Below are 22,537 nucleotides of genomic sequence, written 5' to 3' on the forward strand. Positions count from 1 at the left end.
TTTCCCCTCCTCCACTCCTGTGGATATCTATCCCAAAGTCCAACCCCCACGGTTTTCATTTCAGGAAGAAGCACATTTAACGTCGCATCCAGTGCGGCTGGCTCGATGCCTTTAACGTTTCAACATTTACAAAACTATTTATAACACCTGTCTGCGAACCAGAAAGCGGTTTCTATGTAGTCTGCAGCCGCTCGGACCTCCCCAGCTGTCTATCCCGGTTTGAGACCAGAGAATATGGACTGGACAGTGAGCAGTCGGGCCCTGGTGTGGTGCATTTTAGCCCTGCTTTGCTACGCTGGTCTCCCACAAAAGGTAAGAGAGCTAGCTGGTTAAGCTAGCTAAACTTGGAGGACACTAACAGCAAAATTACGGTTTTAAACAAAACGTGGGCTGACATTTTTACTACACGGGTATCACCGCAGGGAGCTAAAGTTGTGTCATTGAAGCCTCTGTTTGTGTGCTTCGTGGTGCCCCAACATGACAGAAGTGAGCTAACACAGATGTTAGCTACTTGGCTGAAAAGCTCTAAAATTGAACTTTACTGGAACTAAGTTTACATTTTTAGCGCTTCAGACCCGCTTCGCAAGCGAAAGAAGCAAACATGTATCGCCATTTTTGTTAAACATCTGAGTTATTGAGGAAAACGAGAAATTTTGTATTTACATGTTTATACGTTTTCATTTGCTTGTTTCAAAAACCGGATTTTTAAGTGTTTTTGTGGATTGGTGATAAGTTAATACGCAGTATCTTTTACAAGCCTCAGCACACATCCTGTCCCTTCACATCCACATCAGTAGCATCAGTAATCGCTGTAGTATATTTAAGCTGCAGAGGTGACAAACCAGGCACCACAATGTGATGGCTTGAATAAACATTCTCCAAACGCTGGAGACATTGATGAGATATTGCAATTGCAAGCTCAGTTCAAGGTAATAAGAGGTGGCTACAGAAAATGTGCTCCCTCTGTTGTTGGTTTTGTTCAGCTCGAAGGATAACATTGTGCATAAATTAAGCCATCATGCAGAAACACCTGCACTCAGTAACTGCACGCAAGAGATAGAATATGTATGTATTAGTAAGTATGCTAGTGATGTATTGGTATCAAATAACGTCTTCTTTTTTTTTTTTGCAAAAGAAATGGTTCTCACAAAAGCTTTGAAAAGCTGTAATTGGATCTGGGCGTTCTTTTAGTTCTGACCAAAACCCCTATGGCGACCCTCCCTATTATCCACCAACACCTATCCTGTAAATGAGCCAGATCTCATAGTAAAAGGCTGGAGGCAGAGACCCTTCAGTACCCAGATACTAAACCACTTCAGCTAAGCAGGAGATTAAACTAGCTTTATAATCCCCTATCATGTCTCAGGTTACTCTCTTAGCCTGTTAAGATGGTCTGTTGGTGTAGCGAGGGTGACGGATGATAGGCTATCTATAGATTCTGACTAATGTGTGTGTGAGTGGTAGATATAAATTGAATATTTTCAGAGAAAAGACTGAATATATCTCTTTCCTTGTCACTGTTTTTTAAGGTCAGCTGATTTTTTTTATTTTTTTTTTTCCATTGAGGGAAGGACGTCTCTGACTAAAAGCTTGATAACTGTTTCAGCAAAACATAATATTTGTTTTTAGCTGCACTTTCTAATGCCTCACTTTACACTCTGCAGGCTGTGTATGACAACACTATATTTAATACTTTTGTCCTCAGTTGTAGTTTACCCATTGCTTGCTCACAAGAGCAGCATTTTATTTTCCTCCTCATTTTTTCAGTATGGAGACAAGATTAAGGTTTGTTTTTAAAAGAAAATGGATAAAAGGCTGCGATCTTACTCTGTCTTATCACCGGAGTGGATTGACTCCACTTTGACTGAGCGCGCCTGATCGTGGGCCAACATGTGACATCTTCCATTTTGCAGCAAAAGCATGGGGAGCATAGGTCCTTCAAACTTTCTTAGACCTGTCTTTGTTACACAGCTCCAGAGGAGAACTTTTATGTCTAGAGATATTACCAGGCTGTCCTTAATCCTAAAACGCTAACGTCTGATGTTTTGTCACCCACGCGACTGTAGTCGGGTGATTTTCATTGTGCTGCTTTAGAGCCTTTTTTTCATTTTATCAGATGTAGTATGGGGAAGGGGAAAAAAGTACATTGATTTGCCATGCATTGTTATACTTTAATGTATTTTGATGGGAAGCATGCTTAAACCGCTATATTATGTCTGGTATAATGATGGTTTTGTCATCACTATAAATGAGCTTCTTAATTTACATATTTTTAATGACTTGACGTTGCTGCTGCACTTCATTTGGCAGAACAAGTAACCCGATCTGTGATAAATTTTCTTTTCTTGGTTCCTGTGTTGTATTTTTTTTTTTCTGCTTCCTGCACCAAAGCAAGCTGCAAACACAGCTTATTGCTGCAGACAAGCTAATCGGTAGGACTGGCAGAGGTAATTTAGCAAGAAGTTAATTACCACACAGAGGTAGTTTTTGACTGGTGAACTCTTAATGCCATTCACAAATGTCGTTATTCCTGTTTCTATTACTATTTATTTTCTAAAATTTATATTCACAGAACCCTCACCCCTCTTATGTATGTGATCCAAAAGCCCTTGCTTCACAGCTTAAGGGGGAAAGAAGCGAAATAATTTTCTGTTATACTTTACTGTCTTTATCAACCCTGCTTTATAAAGTCTTTATTGTTCTTTGGCTCCTTAATGCGCTTCTCTGTAATCACATAATCGCCTGAGAGGTCAGATAATAAAGGAAAATACTTGTGTCTGTTGGAATACCCTGTACTCAGACAACCAAACAGATGACTACATCTGCACACATGTTTTTATAGTCTCTCCATGGTCTGCTGCTCTAAATTATGAGGATGATGACGCTAAAACGAACAGGCCATGCTTTCTCTTAATATGCCAGGTATTCGAGGTGTGTATCAACCCAAACAGAGAGGTGAAATAGTTATCAGTATAACTCAGTCTGCTCCTAACCTCGTGTTGCACTGGGACTTTGGTTGTTAGAAAAAATATATGAGAACAAAAACAAACTATGTTTTAACCCCTGTCTGTTGGTTGGTGATGTACTCCAGCATCTTATCAGACACGGAGGGTTGTGATGCATGTAACATGCTATCAAAGTGCTTTGTTTACACTCAACTGGAAAGCTGCCAATTACAGCCAGTCCCGTGTTCAGGTTGGTCTGGCAAGCAACAGGCTGTGAAGCACCGTGACACTTCAGTGACTGCTAACAGGGATACCATAAGCATTGTAGTCTGTGTGCCTTTAAGTCATGCTGGGCCTCACTGCAGAAGGAGAAGAAGATCTTTAGAATAAGCCAAGAATTTGGTTTCACCTCAGTCCTGTAGTATTATGTAACACTCTTGTGCAATAACTTCACATTTCTCTTTTAGAAAAAAGAATGAGGAAATGAGAGGGAGTGCACCGATATTTCACCATTAACTTATACAGCGCTTTATAACTCACATGCTCAATCATGGCTAGCAGCCAGATGCTGTCTAGCAGATGTCCCTGAAGCTGAATACTGTAGAGTATCAACCAGCTGATGAATATCAGTGTGCGTCCAAAACTAGGAGGCTAGCAGATGTTTGGAGAGTTATTTGTTTGCAAAACCAAGAGCGCTGGTAAAGGTTACAGAGGGCCTAAACTGGATTAGTTATGATTTTTCTCGTGAGTTCAGCACCCAGTGGGAACTGTCACAGATGCACATTGTTGACACAAATACTTGTATAGGATGGGTGAGACTACAGCAGGGGTTTTGTAGGCAAATGTCGAAGGACACAGTTTCTTTATGTAGATAGTGTGAAACTTTCAGGGTTTGTTTGGCCTTGGTTTCTGCACAGACTATTAAAGCATGCTAGTGTCTTCCCATTTTTTGAGCAGAATGACTCACAGGAAAAAACAAGTGAGCGTTTTAAAATGGTAAAATTTGGAGTTTAACTGTAGTGCTCTCCCACTAGTACAGCTTGTATTACCTTTTCTATTCATTCTTTAAAGTGGGGAAATACACTCCTTTGTTTCTCCCCTTTCACTAGCGGTGCTTATCTGAGAGCCTCTTGTCTGTGCCAGATGGTAATCTTTGTGAAATGTAGAAGTAATTTAATTGAGTGCTGGTACACGAAGACAACACTTGAAACCTGGGTTGAAGAATATTTATGGTAGTTGTCATTAACAGAAAAGTGTTAAGACTTGAGGTTGATCTGGTGACCCCCCTCTCAGCCTCGAGTCTGTCAGATCCTGTGCCAATCCAAAGCAGCCTGACATTCATCCTATGCATTGCTGTGTTGCAACAAAATGTACTATGTAATGGCCTGCTATTGTATCTGACTGCCTTATAGTGCTGACACCACAGCAGTAATCTGCCAGAGTAGCATCTGTTGTTTCCTCTGCATTTCCCAGCTTTGCCAGTCATTTTACAGTATATAACAGTCAGTCCTTCTCTCATTTCTATGTTGCAATAATTTCAGTTAAAGTAAGTCTTGGGTAACATCGTTTAGCTGTTTAACTGTATTAATAATATTTGAAGCACACGTAAGCTGAACACAGTGTCGTAATCAAGTAGTGGTTTTAGAGATGTAATTACAGACCAATACAGAGGTGTTAACTGTTAAATAAACTGTTGGATACACTACTGTTTATATATATATTTTTTAAGCCAAAAGATTGTTTTGAGTGGGCCTGATAGCTTGTCCAATACCTGTTGCAAGTTTGAGAAAATATCTCATCAAATGATCACGGTAGAAGGACTGATCAAGTTGGGTTTGTGCATTTTTCTGTGGGGAGGGCAGACAGAGCTCAAGCACGTCCACTGGAGATTTTTCCTGCCAGAAACTGTAAGATGCCCACGACTTGGTTATCAAGAGTGGAGTTTCTAGCATTCCTTAGTGGGTGACTGGAGCACTCTTCACCCACAGTGTTGTTAATTCTGGCATAAGCCAAGTCATGGGGCTGGATTGTTTTGCCACTGTTATGGGTTTTGTGGGTTCAGTTGTTTTCCCTGTGTCGTCTTTCATTTTACTTTCTCTTTATATTCTCTCTGTGTGTACCAGTTTGTCTCCTCCTTGTATACTGGCTATTTCTTTCATGTACTGAACCCATGTCTGTTCTTGTGCCACATATTTCTGAGTAGGAGAAAAAGGTTCTGAAAGGATTGGGTGGCCGTATGGCTCGTCAGCCTACTAGTCATCTGTGCAGCGGGATGCTGAAGCACTCTTCTGAGTTAATCCATTGCGAAATCTGTTTTCAAGTAGAGTGACCAAAGAAAACCCCTGAAGTCAATTTACGATTCCCTTTGTGCTCTTGGAGGCTTGGCTTACCTCTAGCTTTCATTTTATCTGGGATTATGGTATATAACTTTTTATTTAGAATAAAAGAACTCAAAGAAAAGCTGAGCTGCTGCTGATAGAGGTTATACAGATAAAAATAGCTGCATAGGTGGTGAGTTAACAGTTCTGTATGATATCAGGCAGCGATGACCCTCAATGCTGCTGCAGACACTGACACATCATCAGTGTCAGTGTGACATGCGGCTCTATCCAGCCACAGCTTTCTGAGTGCACACAGCCCGACCACTTACAGTCACCACCTTTCTCCGCCTCTTCAGCCAGTGGGCACTGACCTCTGGTACTGCATCCTGTAGTGTGCACAATACAGCACTGGGAGATCAGTTCGACAGAAAGACAGGAGTCTGTATGTTTGACATCAGACATTTGGTGTTTATAAATAGTATTATAAAGTAAGATTCCACCCTAACTGACTCACCAACCCACACACAGCTCTGACTGATAAGTTCTGGCAGTTTTTGTCTGGCTGACGAGCACTTCAGCTTCCACAATCAGTAGACAAGTAGACAAGCTTCAAACCTCATCATTTCTAGACAAATGGTCCGTTTTCATTTCTCATGCAAAGCAGACAAAATGTAGTCTAAAGTCGAGCTGCATACTTCATGGCAGCATGACAGTAGATTAACTCAGCCAAAGGCCCAGTTTGATAAGCTTTTCACCAAGTAACTCTGTCTGTGGTGGTAAAGATTGAATGGCAACAAAAATGTTTTTATTTATTCGTTTTTTTTATTAAGATATTTTATCATTCTGTCCTTGACCAATTAGGAAATCTATTAATTGGTTCTAGAAAAGTGTTTCTGCCACTCTTAAACACTTGATTGGAGAAGGGCATTAAGAGTAAGATTGTGGTACTGTGTTTGCATTCGTTTGAATTGGTATTTGACTACGGAGAAGGGTATGCAACCTACAACCGCATGCATACATACATGCTTGGGTAAAAAAAAATAAAGCTCGTGGCGCATCCTGTGGTAGGCCCAATGCTGATTGGTTAAAAGGTTGGCCAGAACAGAAAAGCCAGCGGCCTTTGGGTTCGTCGTGAATAATGCTGCGTTCCGGATATGTCAGAACTTGGGAATCACTGCATTGTGGGTGGTTTTTTTTGTGTGTTCTTTTTTTAATTTTATTTTTATTTTTATTTTTTTAAATCAAGGTAGATATTCTGGTATCGATCGCAAAAAAGCATAATCCTTGTTCTGTTGCACTGAAACACCACTACAGCCTGGCCAGTGCTCTGTATATGGCTTATTTAATGAGGCACAAATACAGAACAGTACTGATTTAAAGTTTTACAGTTTTAAGTTCAGGGTTGCCCTCTTGGATTGTTAGCTCAGGGTTTCTGGGGGCTTCATCAACTTTCCAAGTGGAAAATCAGTTCAGGGGTCTGTCTAGATTCAAACTTTGACTGGGAACTTGGAAATTCTGGCTTCAGATTTTTTTGAAATGCACCACAAGCATAAAAATAATTAAAAACGGCATTAAAACCACAGGCATTGGGTGCAAAGCAAACTTTCTATTATTTGTAACACCCATTTTCTCTTTAGCTGTTTGTATGTTTTATCTTTGCGACTGGCTGAAGGACCAACAGCAGCACAAACAGTTGTAGCCCACAGACCACATGCTTGTGAAACTGGCCTGCAAAGTTTCCTAGGCTCCATGTGGGACCAATGTAAATGCATGAAAAAGCCATAAGGACTTATCCAGTAACCTTCCCCCTCTCATCCACCCTGTCAGCTGCTTTCTTATTGCCTCTTCTGCTGTATTGATTTAAAGTTCATTGATTTTTATAGGGGTGGCAAACTCCCTGGGGCAAATGACTGCCATGCAAGTTCTAGCAAAGGCTAGTTATTGCAGGGCGATGATGAAAGCATCTTTTTGAGGGTGTAACATTTTCTTCCGTCTGATGCCTTCGTCTTGTAGTGTAAACAATTTCAACATTTTCCTAACGCTTGCTTCAGCCGTCTGTGCTGATAATTAATGGCTGACTGCAAATGAGATTGCTGTTCTTTCCCAGTATCTGATTATGATTTTTTTTTTTTTTTTTTTTTTTTTTTTTTTAACTTTGCAAATGTGATAATTTTTATTTGCATCAACCATACATAACTTGTTGTATTAAAAGCTGTTTGTGTTTGTACTCTTTGTAGGGGCTTTGCAGTGGCAGCACAGTGTCGCTTCCTGAAAGCCTGCTCTTTGTGTCCACCCTGGATGGAAACCTGCATGCTGTTAGCAAGAAATCAGGCTCTATTAAATGGACTCTAAAAGAAGGTAAGAGGAGAGGACTGGAGTCAGGTTTAGGTCTTTGTTTGTGTTTTTCTCTGTTCAGCACAATTAAAGCCCTGGCTTTTTTTTTTTTTTTTTTTTTCTCCAAGCAGCCACAGGAAAAATGATGTATCCTGCTGCTTTTGAAAAAGAAAAAAGAAAGTATTAGAGAGATGCCTCAGGCTAATTTTAGTTAAGTCATGTAAGCTATACTAGAAAACAACAATAAGATGTAAACTTCATAAAAGAATTTAAAAAGAATGAGCTACAGGTGACAAAACTATTCTTGTCATTTTAATTCAGTTTCATTTAATTTTATTTATATAGCGAATCACAACAGCAGTCGCCTCAAGGCGCTTAAATATTGTAGGGTAAAAGATTGTAATATTGGAGAGCCCCAACAATCAAATGACCGCCTTTTATGCAAACACTTGGCAACAGTGGGAAGGAAAAAAAAAACCCTTTTAGCAGGAAGAAACCACAGGAATAGGCAGCCATCTACCAGGACTAGTGGGGGGGGATGGGACAAAAGGCACACCATCCATGAATTGCATACTTCATAGATAATACTTGGCTTTCTTGTTAAACTGGCCTGTTGATTTGCAATACTCTTTATGTGTTTTCTTCCCTTCTTTTATGAATGCAAGGTTGTGCAGTCTGTCAACATATTAACACTAGGATTTAATTGTAACATCACATTGAATATTAGGCAATATTTAAACCCAATTTATTAAAATGGTGTAATGCTGTCTAGGGCTTATTTATACTGGTAATGACTGTAACCATGTGAACAAACTAAAAGCAGTTAAAAGACATCTATACCTGTGAATTATATTGTCAAGATAGTTATTGACAGGCGGTGTTTTCTAGGCTTGAATCCTATTTTCAGTCTCTACTTGAAGAGAGTCATTTGAAAGGCTCCATTACGCATGAAAACTGGTTAATTATTAACTGAGAGAGGGGAAAATATAGCCTGTAATCAAGGTCAGAGTGGGCCAGGGTAAGCAACGTTGCCGTACTGCACATGCACCGTGTGCTGGGATTACCATGTTAATGTAGGAACTGTATGTTTGGGAGTTATAGTAGATAAGATACACAAAGGGATACTTGGAAAACATTCAAGAGACATAATACATCAGAAACTTTCCCTTTTTCCTACATACATTTCTGATACTTTTCTGACATTTTGAAGATTGGTAAAAGTAGAGATGTGGGCCTGTAAGTCCGTCTGCTACCCCAATCATTAATAATGAGAGGCAGAAGCTGCCTCCTCCGCATCATCTGTTTTTCTGGAACAACTACTGAATATAAATGTAACCAGTTTTGTTCCAGGCTTTGCACACACCTGTTGTTGTGCGTCTGTCAGGCAACTGTAATCCTGCATAACGAAGAGGAGGCAGGAATCTTTTATCTAGACCAAGGTGGTACAAGTCAAGCCACATGCTTGCACGTGCACATGTCCTCTTACTGTTTGCTTATTACTCCATGTTGGCTTTGTAAACATACACTTGTATTGGAGCCGGTCAGGGGGTAACATCCTTGTATGTAGCACAGAAAAATATATTGTTTTCTCCACACCCTCTGTAACCTCGTTGAATGAATGCTTATACTGTTCTTTAGCACCTCCATATAATCTGTGCTTACCCCCTGCTATTGTTGACCCCTTTGGGTGCTTCCACTGAGATCAACTCCACCTGGTCCACACCCTGTATGTTCACAGTGTAAGGGAGGTGTGTGTTTAACCTGTTTAAATGGAGGCTTCACATTTTGACTGTTGTGTGTCAAGGAAGCACACTGGTATTTTAAAAGTCTCTCTAGTGGCTGGCCGTATTAGTGTTTTCTCTTTTTTTAAAAGGGATTTTCCCTTCTTTTAGGGAACTGCTTGTTTGTTTGTGTGACATGGTAGGGAAATAAGAGACTTTAGAAAAGATGTGATGAAAAAGTAACTGAAATGATGACAGCAGTAATGTTTCTTTGAAAATGAACCATCAATTTCTGTTTTTGTCAGATTAAATGATACGAATGCTTCTGTTTCATGTTCATATGAAACTAGTTTTCACCTCTACTAAACAGCTTTCCACCAGATAGTCCAAATGATTGCATTAGTAGTAATACAAAGAGCTTGAAATATTTACTAAACTGGCAGAATTTCAGGTGGGAAATGCCCTGAAAGCTTCACAATGCCTCTGTTTCCTTAGCAGGGCAGGAGTAGAAAAAAAAAATATTATTCTGTTGTAGTATGAGCTGAGGAAAATTATCACAGTTGTAATTATTTCCAATAAAACAATCACATTTTGTGCTCTAACAGTTGGTGTTTACGTGTTTGATTTATTCACTGACAGCTGTTTGTTGACATGACTGTTTGCCTTTGATGTTTGCCACGGGGGGGAATCCATGTTCATTTGGACTCTGTGTCCTCTGCGATTTTAATGTCACCAGTGCTCATGTCATCCTCTTACTCAACCGCTCCTGGCAGTGCTTTTCATTGTCGGTTGATATTCTTGTCACTCCTGACTAGCATCTTCTGGTCTCTCTTCACAGATCCAGTTCTTCAGGTCCCCACGCATGTAGCAGAGTAAGTATCTTTGTGTTCACACGCATCCTTGCGTATTGTGTCTAACTGTCAAAAGTTGATGAATGCAAATAATTGTGGCAACCTGTTGAGGTCATCTTGAGCCATGATCCTGATGCCGTTTTTCTTCTTTGAACCAGGCCGGCCTTTCTGCCTGACCCAAATGATGGCAGCCTGTACTCTCTAGGCGGGAAGAACAACGAAGGCCTCACAGTAAGAGGAAACAAACTTATCACACACTATAATCTCCCCCCTCTTTACTTCTCACTTCTCTGTTCGGGGGAAGAAGTATCTAAAAGTAATACTGTCTCATTTTAACTTGCAGTTGTGGGGATGAATAGATTCCATATATTATTTTAGGATTGCAGATTAATATTGTTTTCTAATGTTCATTCATTTTCCTTAAACAGAAATTACCCTTCACCATCCCTGAGTTGGTCCAAGCTTCTCCCTGCCGCAGTTCTGATGGAATCCTTTACATGGGTAAGGTGCATTCATAAATAAAATGATTAGGACCCTTTTGATTAAGCTCAGTGTTTTATTTTCCATGGCTGTGTGCAGTCCATGTCCTGTGTATCACCTTGTCTAACTGAGGTGGTGACCTCAACAGAATATATCACAGTGGTTTTCTTTTCCACTCAGCCTGCTGTCGTTGCCTCTGCTCTTTTGAATTTGCAACAGTTAGCACAGAAAAGGTAATCTGCTGTGGTTACTATGTGTCATTGTTAAAAGAGAAGCGGCTGCCATTTGCCTCCCTGTGGTCATTATCAGTGAAGGTATTTGCTTTCATTTAACTGACACTGCAGCCAGCAAAAGCATATTGGAGCTGACAAGTGTTACAAATTCTCACTACTTAAATTTGTTCATGTATGAATTTTTTGCCAAGTAGATTTTGGAGTTATCAGGGCCAAACAACCGTCCCTCTTTGTCTGGTTTCTCTCAATCAATCAATCAATCAAGCCATTTTCTGCTTTATGGCTTTTGTATTGATCTATAATTAGGAACGACTGGCATTGCTTCTACACCCTGCATTGACAAAGTAGGCGAGGCAAGGCAAGGCGTCCGTAAGCTGCTTATTGAATTACAGAATGGTTAACACCCATTTCTGTCAATCTTTAAATCCATATTGTTTTCCTTGGCCAGTTTTCTTTACATGTGGCAAATATACGTTAGATGTTTTGCACTCTCTGCTGCTACACCTTTGTTTCTGTGTGGAAAAAATGAAGAGTAGGAAGTAAAATTGGAAAAGCCTCAAGAGAAGGCGCCCTCTTTCAGTACAGACACACACAGTAGTAGTAAAATAAAGCAATAGTGAGAATTCAAATGTCACGATTGGATACATAAAACCCCGCCTATGAATATGTAAATATGAAATGCAACAACAGGTTTGTAGGACATGATTATGAAATCGCTTTTGCAAGGAGCAGTTTGAATGTTGAAATCTTGGTAAGCAATTGTGTTATGTGCTCACACACAGGTAAAAAGCAGGACTTGTGGTATGTGGTGGATCTGTTGACTGGTGAGAAACAGCAAACCCTGACCTCATCCTTTGCTGAGATGTTCTGCCCCTCTTCATCTCTTCTCTATCTGGGACGCACAGGTAAAAGCAAAACCAACCCAGCAACACGGTTAACTGACACAACAATAGTCTCTGCGGTTCATCCTGTTCGGTTGTTGATTTTAATCAACTAAGTTTATTTGTCTTGCATACTCTGGTAAGCCCAGACGGTTTGCAAACCATTGTTTGCCTCTTACTCATCCAATCTCCAACCTCACCTCAAAGAGAGTGCTATCCCCTGATCTGCCCTTGCAGACTTTAATGTCTGGGTTAAACAGGATGTTATGGTCCAGCAGAGGTAGGCAGTTCACTGCTCGTCTGCCTACAGTGAGCTCTGTTTTCAGATGGGTGCAGTGTGCAAAATATGTAGTACAACCTGTCTGTGGGCCACTCTTTCCTTGTACTGTTGTTGGTCTGTGAGCCAGTAAGAGTAAAGTTTACAACATAAAAAAAAGCTGATGTGAAACAGTGTTAATAATAATGAAAAGTGTCACTGCATTCACTGTCTGTGCTTTTCATGCTCCTCTCCCATTCCTGGTGAGCTCTGCTGTTTCTCCCTGCTCTATTCCACCCCAATCTAAGCTGGAGGAGTGCAAATGAGTACGTCTGGGGGTGTGTGAAAACCCCCTCTCCCCCTTCTATCTTAATTGTATACACAGACGGGCACATTTGCAGGAGCATGAAAGCTTTAGCTGTAACTATAACTGTAGACAAGGAACTAGAGTCCTGCAAATCTCATCCACCCTTCCATCATCTCCTTCCTTTTCTAGGACTTGGTTGTGGGGGTAGCAACCTAAGCAGAGAAGCCCACACCTCTCTCCCCCCAGTCACCACCTCTAGCTAAGCCGGGAGAACATCTAGGCATCTCAGTGTGTGCAGTTTTGGTAACCGCTATAAATCCTGCACATGGTGTTAGGTCAAAACTTAATTTGTAAGGACACTGCATATAAGCTGAATTTTCTTTCTTTGCGTTCCCATTGTTGTGAATCCTGTTGTTGCAGAGGAAGTTGAACACCACTTTACATCTTTCTTACAACCTGAAATTGATACTAAAAGCTTTTTGTAGGTTACTTAAGAAATCTGCAAAATACTTTCAACTGCATCCCTGTCAAAAGTGGTCATCACAGCAGGCAGCTTAGCATATTTGATTTGGAAATATTTTCTTCTGGATCAAACCAGGCATCTTTTCCTTGTTAAGCAAATGTGTAAACCACTACACCACAGAGCACGTGGCGAGTTTGTGTAAGCATAAAAATGTCTTCCTTTTGTGAACATATCCCTGCTGTTCATTTCTCTGTTAGAGTATACCATCACCATGTATGACACCAAGAGCAGAGAGCTGCGCTGGAATGCAACCTACTCCGACTACGCCTCCACCCTCCCTGACGATGACACCAAATACAGTAAGATCCTTGGACAGTCTGTGTGTTTTATAGCTTTAGTTTCCGACAGACTGACTATAACATGTCTGCTTTTTTCTTTTTTTGTCTTCCTCAGAGATGGCTCATTTTGTGTCCAATGGTGACGGCCTTGTGGTGACCGTGGACAGCGAATCTGGAGATGTCCAGTGGGTCCAGAACTATAACTCTCCAGTGGTGGCCATGTACATCTGGCAGCGCGAGGGCCTCCGCAAAGTGCCCCATACTAACGTGGCAGTGGAGACCCTACGTTACCTCACTTTCATGTCTGGAGAGGTTGGCCGCATCACGCAGTGGAAATACCCATTTCCTAAGGAGAAGAAGCCCAAGAACAAATTCATGTAAATTATGCTTTTGTATGCTTCACTGCTAAAGTGGATGTTGTATTCTGGTTCCTGGAGGTCAGAATTGTTTCTTTCTGAATATTGTTAGAGCCAACCAAAATGATTCATTCATTTTCTGGAAACAAGCATTGGCTAAGAGTTCTCTCAGGCATGTTTCAGCATTTTGTGTGAATCACACTAAGAGGGTGGAATCAAAATATACTTTTATTCATGCAGCCTTTGATTGCGTACTGTTTGAGTCGAGACATGCAATATCTAAGTGGCTGCCAGAAGGCCCGAGGCCTGTACTATGAAGCAATTTAAACATACCCAGAAGTGCAACTGTCCACTAATCAAAGAACTGGGTGTTGGATCTACAGCTTGCCCTGATTTGTTACCAGCATGTAAATGTGCTTTGTAGTTAAAAAGACTTTTATGGGGCTTTGTTAGACTAAAAGTGTTACATAAAAGCAGACCATTTACCAAAAGCAAAATGGCAGTCGCACAACGGTGGTTATCAACTCTGGAGGTCAACCCAGGTTTTCCAAATCTAGCTGCGAGCACGTCCACATAGTATCAGTGTTGGTCCCAGATAACCTGTTGCAAAGGCTGAGCTGAACATTATTCACGAGAAAAACAAATCATCTGAAAAATGAGCACTTTACAAATAACTGGGGTATCACTGTGACATTTTAATTACAACTGTGTCTTTATGACCTATGAAATAGTTTCAGCCTCATTCTTTCTGCTGCAACCCTGCTGTTGTTAAACTAATGTTAAACATTTAGGGGCAAGTAAAATAGAAATTCAAATAGTATGCAGGCTTGTTTACTGGTCTCACAGTCTCAAGTACTTTGGTTAACAGGTTGTGTAACTTCTTTACACTGACAGAAAGGAGAGTTTCACTGACCCGGCTCACTTAAGATCAAAGTGTTCTGTATGTGGCCTTTGATGTAAAATGAGTTTGACATCCCTGGTTTAGACCATGATGTTATGTTTCCTACGTTTTTTTTAAAGACAATTAATTGTTTGGCAGTGATTTTTACATGGACTGTTCTTTTAGCTTAAACACAACTTGCTCCAGAGCCGGTTAGATCTGCAGAGTAACTAACATGTACCAAAGAAACGAGTGGCTCGCCTCCAAATCCTTGAAAACCCAGGTTTATACCAGAAGCTTCCTCGCTAACCTAAAGGCCAATTCTGTATTACAAGCCTCTAGTTTCAGCTCTTGTGTCGCACTCTTGTATATTTTTATGTCTTGTATCAACACCTGCTGATGAAAAACATTCAACGGGTTTCAGTACTAGATCCTCTGTGAAAGTTTCGCCTGTATAGAGAGGTGATTTCAGGGAACGTGTTTTTTTTTTTGTTGTTTTTTTTTTTTTTATATTTTGGAAGTGGTTTTAAATTTTTCATAGTGTGTAGATTCTGTTGTTAGGTTGCTTTATTTTGACTCTATTTGTTTTCCAGGGCTACTTTGTATGTGGGCAAATACTCGACCAGTCTGTATGCTTCTCCCTCCCTGGTGCACGATGGAGTTACTGTGGTGGTGAGTGATGGCTGCATTTCTGTGTTCATTTTAGTGAAACATAAGTTGTGCATGACAGAGCAAAACATCAGTCAACCATCCTCATAGGTGATCTCCCTGTGTCAGGGTTTTTTAATCTGTCTTTATTGTAGTGAGTGGTTTTCTGGAAGGAATGTTAAAAAGCTTGTGTGGGTACATCATGCCCATGTTTTGTCTTAGCTTGCCTCAGCTCGGGTTATTTTGACTCACAGGCCCTGACTCCCTAACATTACTGTACTCTTGGGCTACATAAGAAGCCCATGAGGAATCTGCTTGATTACTCTGACTCGCTTAAATGTTTGTATTTGTGTTTGTGTATGTTTAGCCTCGTGGCAGCACATTCCCCATGCTGGAAGGCCCGGATAGCCAGGAGTCGGAAGAAGACAAGGAGTGTGTCATCACACCCAGCACCAGCGTGAAGTTCAACGCTGCGCTCCGTGAGCGGAACCAGGTCAACTTTATGAGGAACTACCTGCTTCTTATAGGTACTACGCCAGTATAGAAACCAGACAGTAATATTAGGTCTAACCTACTAGCTTGTTTTATTTTTTTATTTTCCGAGTTGATGCAATCAGGAAGCGGGTATCACACCTTTTGTTTATGTGTGAAGGTGTGTAAGCTGGTGGGTTTTGCACACAGGTTTCACACAGTTCAGGACCTTAAATGAATCCCGTGTTCTTTCAGTGAAGATTTTGAGCCGACACTGCCCTCTGCTGGATACATTGTGGACCCACGATAGGGTTTTCTTTGTATTGAAACACAAGGCTGAAAATTATAACAGTTGAAATTGGTTTCTAGGTGAATGTTCATGAGTTTCCTAATGATAATGATGACAGTAGTGATATTTTAAAAATATTCTTTGTTTATCAGGTCACCATGAGACGCCTCCAGAAGCTCACACTAAGATTCTTGAAAAATTCCCCGACAGCTTCCCACGCCATCAAGCCAACGTCATCCCGCCAACGACTGACAAGAAAGTAGAGGAGGTGTGTCAGTGTGTCACCCATTAGTTATTTTAAGGTTTTATGCAGAATTTTAATAAATGTACTCATGCTTTTCTGCCTTTTTTCTCATTTTTGTGTCTCTTTGCCTTCATGTAGAAGGTTAATGACAGCGGTATGGATGATGGGCCCCCTTCAGCTGTCCCTGAGACGTCTATCCAAGAACCTGGGACTGGTGGCCGCGCTGTACGCCCAGAGGCACCGGTGGATTCGATGCTTAAAGACATGGCTACCATCATCTTCTCCACATTCCTCCTGGCTGGCTGGGTTGCCTTTGTGATTACATATCCCAAAGTAAGTCAGTTACAGCCTTCCATTTAACTGTTGATCATTTAAGATTAATGGTGACCTATAACTGTGAGGTTTAAAAAAACTGTTATGAAAGAAGTAGGAAGACAAACCCAAAGTATTTAAAGTTGATTAGCCATAAAGCATTGTATTAGTTTTTAATAAATAATTGTAATACATAATTATTCTTTTCCATTTCTAACTAGTTCACGTGTAGCTACTGTTAACTATTTTATATAAAACGAAGTTATAGAAAAGAGGAAATGGAGCCTGATCAGTTTGTTTTTGGGGTATGATCACACTTTTTAAATTAAATTTTAGCTTTTGCATCTCTCAGAACTTCTAAAATTGTGCACTGGCTTTTCAAACATTAATTCCTGAGAAATATTGTAGAGAATTTATTAACCTCCAGATTACTACTAAATTGTTTTTCACCCTGGGTTCAAAACCAAAATGAACAGTTATTGTCAACTAAAATAGTTGCTAGGCTAGGTGACAACAAGCTTAACTGCTGTGTTCACATCACTCACAGCTACTAAACAGTTGACTTGGAGCGTTAACACATTATTTCTCTTCTAACAGAGTATGCACAAGCAGCAGCAGCTGCAGCACCAAGAGTTCCAGAGACAGATGGAGGAGAGGCTGGAGATGCTGCAGAGGCAGCAGCCTTTTCCACCTGCAGACATAGGCATGGGTTTGACTCTAGAGAGCGACTACCTGGAGGTGGCGCACATTCGCTCCGAATGCTCAGACCACAGCAGCCCCAATGTCACCCCTCGTGCCTCCAACCACTCCAACTTGTCTGTGTCTGAGCTGGGGAGCTCAGCCAATGAGCACGAAGATGGAGGTAACGACTGGAAAATTGCAGCCACACTCTTTAGGCTTGTTCAGCACATTAATGGTTTAATCTAGCTTTCACTGACCAACATTTGCATTATCAGAGGCAGACTCCAGTATTGTCAGAGTGGGGAACATAACTTTCCATCCCAAAGAGGTCCTGGGACATGGTGCTGAGGGGACTATTGTGTACAAGTAAGTTAACCAGCTAGTGGTTATTCACAGTGGTGGTTTTTTAAACTGTAAAACGCTGATGACCAATGTTGTATTTTTACCATTTCTCCACTAGGGGTCAGTTTGACAACCGTCCAGTTGCAGTGAAGAGGATTCTCCCAGAGTGCTTCAGCTTTGCAGACCGAGAAGTTCAGCTGCTGAGGGAGTCTGATGAGCATCCAAATGTCATCCGCTACTTCTGCACGGAGAGGGACCGTCAGTTCCAGTACATCGCCATTGAGCTTTGCGCTGCCTCCCTTCAGGAGGTAATCACTGACTTTTTTGGGAGTATGGAAAAGCTGATTTTAGGTTTCCTTAAAAGTGCCTTACTCCTGTGTAATTTGCATGTAGTTGTCTGAATTTAAGTCTACCACATGATGGTTTTCATTGTCACTTTCTACCAACAAGTACAATAAAGGACTTCCCATGTTAAAAATAATGTTGCAAAAACTGTCAACTTTTTAAAAAATTCTTATAACTCTCTGATTGTGCTAATGGCTGTCCTTCATCTCTCTAGTATGTGGAACGAAAGGATTTCAATCGTCATGGACTTGAGCCTGTTATGCTTCTCCAGCAGACCATGTCTGGACTGGCCCATCTGCACTCCCTCAACATCGGTATCTATCACTGAACACAAAATAGTGTTCATGTTCTTATTATCATTAAGTTTTTTGTGTGACTAAACAACTCTTTCTGTCTTTTTCTTTTCGTCCTCATATTTTTTTGTCTCCAGTCCACAGAGACCTGAAACCTCACAATATTCTAGTGTCCATGCCCAATGCACACGGTCGGGTCCGCGCCATGATTTCAGACTTCGGCCTGTGTAAGAAGCTCGCAGTGGGCCGCCACAGTTTCAGTAGGAGGTCTGGGGTGCCCGGCACTGAAGGTTGGATCGCTCCAGAGGTCCTCAGCGAGGACTGCAAAGACAACCCGGTGAGTTGGTGGTAGTTCTGCAGCTCTGGAATTATTACTAAGTCAACTGTTACTGTCTCTATTGAGGAAATAAAACTTCCAACTGATGCAAGTTTAGCTAATACTTGATATTTGAAGTGGATGCTTTTGAGAGTAAGAGGGGAAAAAAAGGATTGTAGAACCCAATCCAGGATTAATAACAATAATACTAATATATATGTTGCAACAATGCTTTTAAATTGGTGTTAGCCTACATGCTGGATAATTTGTGTAAACAGAAGAAACCTTGTTAATGATGATGGTGGTTGGTGGTTATTGTTCTGTTTCATTATATACACAGCTGTGACCTCCTCTTTTCTTCCTCTCTGTCCCTTGTAGACCTGCGCAGTTGATATCTTCTCTGCTGGTTGTGTCTTCTATTACGTTGTGTCCCAGGGAAGCCACCCTTTTGGCAAATCACTGCAGAGGCAAGCAAACATCCTACTGGGCTCGTACAGCCTGGACCATCTGCAGACTGACAAACATGGTGAGGATTCAGCTTCTGGTTTTAGTAAAAGTAATGCAGGTTAAGTCAGATTATTGTGTTGTTTGTTGACCTCGGGGGTTTCTCATTTTAAGGCAAAATAATTTAAACCTTTGAAGATTTTCCCAGTGTGTCCAACCTCTCAGTCATGGAAAGGTTTCTCTAAACAGCACATCCTGATAGACGTCAGACCTGCAGACAAGAACTGGTTCATTCAGACGAGAAAAAACAAACAGATACAAACTTGACAACATAGCCGAAACATATCACTGAAAGTAAAAAGAAATGCATGTTTAAGGAGATACATATTCAAATTTTGGACAAAACAGAAAGTTAGAAAGAGGAGCAAAAGATGCAACTTTTTCAAGTGTCTTTGAAAAGAATTGTTTTTGTTTTTTTGTGTGTCTTTGTATTTGTATGTGTTAAGAGGTGTGGCACATTGTCAGAACTGCTATGTTTATGTCTTACCAGGTGACATTGTAGCCAGAGATCTAATAGAGCAGATGCTGAGTATGGATCCCCACCGGAGGCCTTCGGCTGAAAGCGTTCTTAAGCACCCTTTCTTCTGGAGCCTGGAGAAGGAGCTGCAGTTCTTTCAGGTTACTCTTGTTTTTACCCTACCTGGTAAATTTACTGCATGCTGTAAAAACGACTCCTCTGACACTGTTCCTGATGTGGTTTAAACCTTGCCAGTATATAGTGGTACTGCAGACTAGTCTGTGTATAGACCCTGAACTTCCTTAAAATGTTGTAAATGGTGTAGAGTATGTTCAGCTTCCCTTTTTAATAATAAGCTTCTGTATAAATTTTAAAACAAGTGCTTTTGATCACTGGGATATTAACTTCTACAATACGTTTTTTATTTAAAGAATACAATAATATTGTCATTGAGAACAACACTCCAGGCTGCCTGCCATATTATATTCACCGGGTGTTTTTTGTTTTTGGTTGTTTTCAGGATGTGAGTGACAGAATAGAAAAGGAACCGCTGGACGGACCAATTGTGAGACAGCTGGAGAGAGGGGGGAGGGCTGTTGTCAAGGCTGACTGGAGAGAGCACATTACAGTGCCACTGCAGACTGGTATGAGACTGACTGTGCACAAACTCCTGAAGCCTCTTTTTGTAAAGCGGTCTTCTTGTTTGTTGTGTGAAATTAGACTTGACAGTATTACACGTTACACAATGACACTTGTACTAGTTCATTTTACAGCTTGTTTAAGTGCATCACTGTATGTTCAGTTGCATGCAGCATCCTGCTGCCAGAAAACATTTGAGCATGTGGTTAATTAAGCATGCTACTTCCTGTCAACAGCGCCATTTGACCCAGTATCACAACAACAGATTCTCCATGGACTCTGCGCTCATTTTTATTGACTTATAAAACATTTGGAACAGATATAAATGATTAATCCAGAGATAATGTAGATAACATAAAGGCATCACATTTAATAAAGATGAAATGGTAACCATACCTTTTTACATGTTTTTAAATACAAGAGACACTTGGAAGCATACTCAGTTCAAGCTGCAGCTTCACTAGTTTCAGGACTTCCTCTGTTCTGTGTTTAGAATTCATTTTTATGATCGATGCCTGAGCTCTAAATTTTCCTTGTGTGGCAGATCTGAGGAAGTTTCGCTCCTATAAGGGCGGGTCAGTCAGAGACCTCCTGCGTGCAATGAGAAACAAGGTAAGAGTTTTTCCTTTATAACAAACAGCTTTGTGCTAAAGTGAGCCTGTTTTGCCACCATCACATTTCATGGCTGACCTTACTTCAACAGAAACACCATTATCGAGAGTTACCCGCTGAGGTCCAGGAGACTCTGGGCTCCATCCCCGATGACTTTGTCTCCTATTTCACCTCCCGCTTTCCCCACCTGCTGATGCACACCTACCTGGCCATGCGGACCTGCGCGCCTGAGAGACCATTCCTGCCTTACTACTGCTCTGCAGAACAGCTCGCTAAGACACAGGCCCAGTTAGCTCACCATGGGCCGCAAAGACATAATGAGCCATGCACTCAACACCTGCCAACACACACATCCACAGCTTCCTCACAACCCCAGGAGTCGACACATTCGCCACTGCCGGAGCAGGTGTGTCACACAGCAGCTGCTGAATCAGTGCCCTCATCATCACATATCCCAGTTCAGACAGTGCAGCCGGCAGAGCCAGCACCGTCCACACAGACTGACTCACACAGTCAGACCTCAGAATCAACTCTCAGGCAAAGAGAATCCAATCAGCCTGAGGTGACCCCACTGACAAATCCTCCTACGTTGGACAACAAACCAGTGTGAACTAGACTAGAGCTAGGTGGATCCAGCTCAGATGGGAGCATTGCCTTAAAGTGTGAGGGAGACAAAAGGAAAGGTTGGACTCCTGGGTGTGGCTGTGTTGTGAGTTGGTGAGGACCAGGCCTGCAGTGCCTGGGATTCACCGCCAGACGCGGCCGCTGCATCCTGCATTAAGTGCCTTCTGCTAACCTGCATTAAAATGATCCCCAACACAAGACTGTCCACGAGGCACCCTGAGAAATCCAGCAGGGTGTTGGATGTTTTATTGTAGCCGAACTGAGTGAAGAAAGCTTTTAATTTTATTACGGCATGTCCAAAAAGGTGTATCTGGTCTCCAGTGTGGGGAAACGGGTCCAGATGTTGTTGAACACTTGGGTAGTTTTATTGTGCAATGTTGTGTACGTCTTGGTGAGCCTGTTCTCTGCACAGATACTGTATGTATATTTTTGTACAGACCAGGTCAGAATTTGGATCATTGACGATAAATGACTTGATGTGGCCGTTGTGCCTTTTTTTTGTTTTCCACTTTTTAATATCACTGTGCTGTATGTGTACAGATGTTTTAAAATTGACTATGCTAAATGTGCTTGATTCCAGTTAATGCTGCTGCTAGACTGCTTCTCTTTTGTCAATCAAGACTATTGAGCTGACTCATTAAGAGTGGGCTCCTCCAAAGGGTGTTCAGGGTGACGTCTGGATACAGTGGGGTTTTTGTAATCCTCTTTATAGAGTCAAATTAGGAGTTTGGAAGTCAGGCTGCAAAATGCTTGTGTAATAACTTTTTCAGGGGTGTCAAAGTGAAGTTAATGACTTGCACATTAAATTCTATTGTTTTTATACTGATATTTTGTGTGTTTTGAGCGTGCTGCATGCCACAGTTTTGTAAGGTCTGTCATATTTGTCTACAAACTGTAAGATTAACAGTTTTACCTGCCGTCGCTTCAGGCAGCTGGTGTTGTCTGACTTAGCAACAGATACTATTAACTCTGAACCTCCTTTGGCATTATTATCAGCACAAAAACTGTGTGCCAGGAACTTAATGGCATGAGTTTCCATGACTGAGCACTAACATGTAGGTGCCCCACGACCTTTGTCTATGTAGTGTATCTCAAAGGTTGGAAACGGAAGCCAGAAGTACCTGATGTTACCTTTCTAAGATGCTTCATGTAGTGTTCAGGGTATGAATGATTTGATGGCCTTAAAGTACAGAAGATGTAAAGATTATTTTGGGTTGCTGTGCTTATTCTACTACCACTGGAAAGGTTCACCTGATTTTGCCTAATTTCTGAATTAACCATCAGCAATAACACAAGACAAACCTGCAGGTATGACAAAGATGTGGGGCTTGCACTACTTTTATGATCCTTTAATGTGTAATCATAGACATAGAATCTACCATCAACAAAGGTAC

The 22,537-nt window shown here is 41.2% G+C and overlaps 1 protein-coding gene across 1 annotated transcript; it reads left to right on the plus strand.

Annotated features, from left to right (window-relative positions):
• Positions 1–50: 50 nt before the first annotated feature.
• On the plus strand, positions 51–21,971 carry LOC116313035 (serine/threonine-protein kinase/endoribonuclease IRE1). Its single transcript, XM_031730594.2, has 22 exons — positions 51–312; positions 7,504–7,624; positions 10,160–10,193; positions 10,331–10,403; positions 10,601–10,673; positions 11,668–11,790; positions 13,050–13,151; positions 13,246–13,507; positions 14,960–15,038; positions 15,382–15,541; positions 15,927–16,042; positions 16,157–16,351; positions 16,928–17,192; positions 17,287–17,377; positions 17,472–17,661; positions 17,913–18,012; positions 18,129–18,328; positions 18,686–18,833; positions 19,302–19,429; positions 19,789–19,912; positions 20,452–20,519; positions 20,611–21,971. The coding sequence occupies exons 1-22, from the start codon at positions 235–237 to the stop codon at positions 21,127–21,129; spliced, it is 3,249 nt and encodes a 1,082-aa protein (XP_031586454.1). The 5' UTR covers positions 51–234; the 3' UTR covers positions 21,130–21,971.
• Positions 21,972–22,537: the final 566 nt, after the last annotated feature.

This window comes from Oreochromis aureus, linkage group 4 (assembly GCF_013358895.1).
Source record: "Oreochromis aureus strain Israel breed Guangdong linkage group 4, ZZ_aureus, whole genome shotgun sequence".
NCBI lineage: Eukaryota > Metazoa > Chordata > Actinopteri > Cichliformes > Cichlidae > Oreochromis > Oreochromis aureus.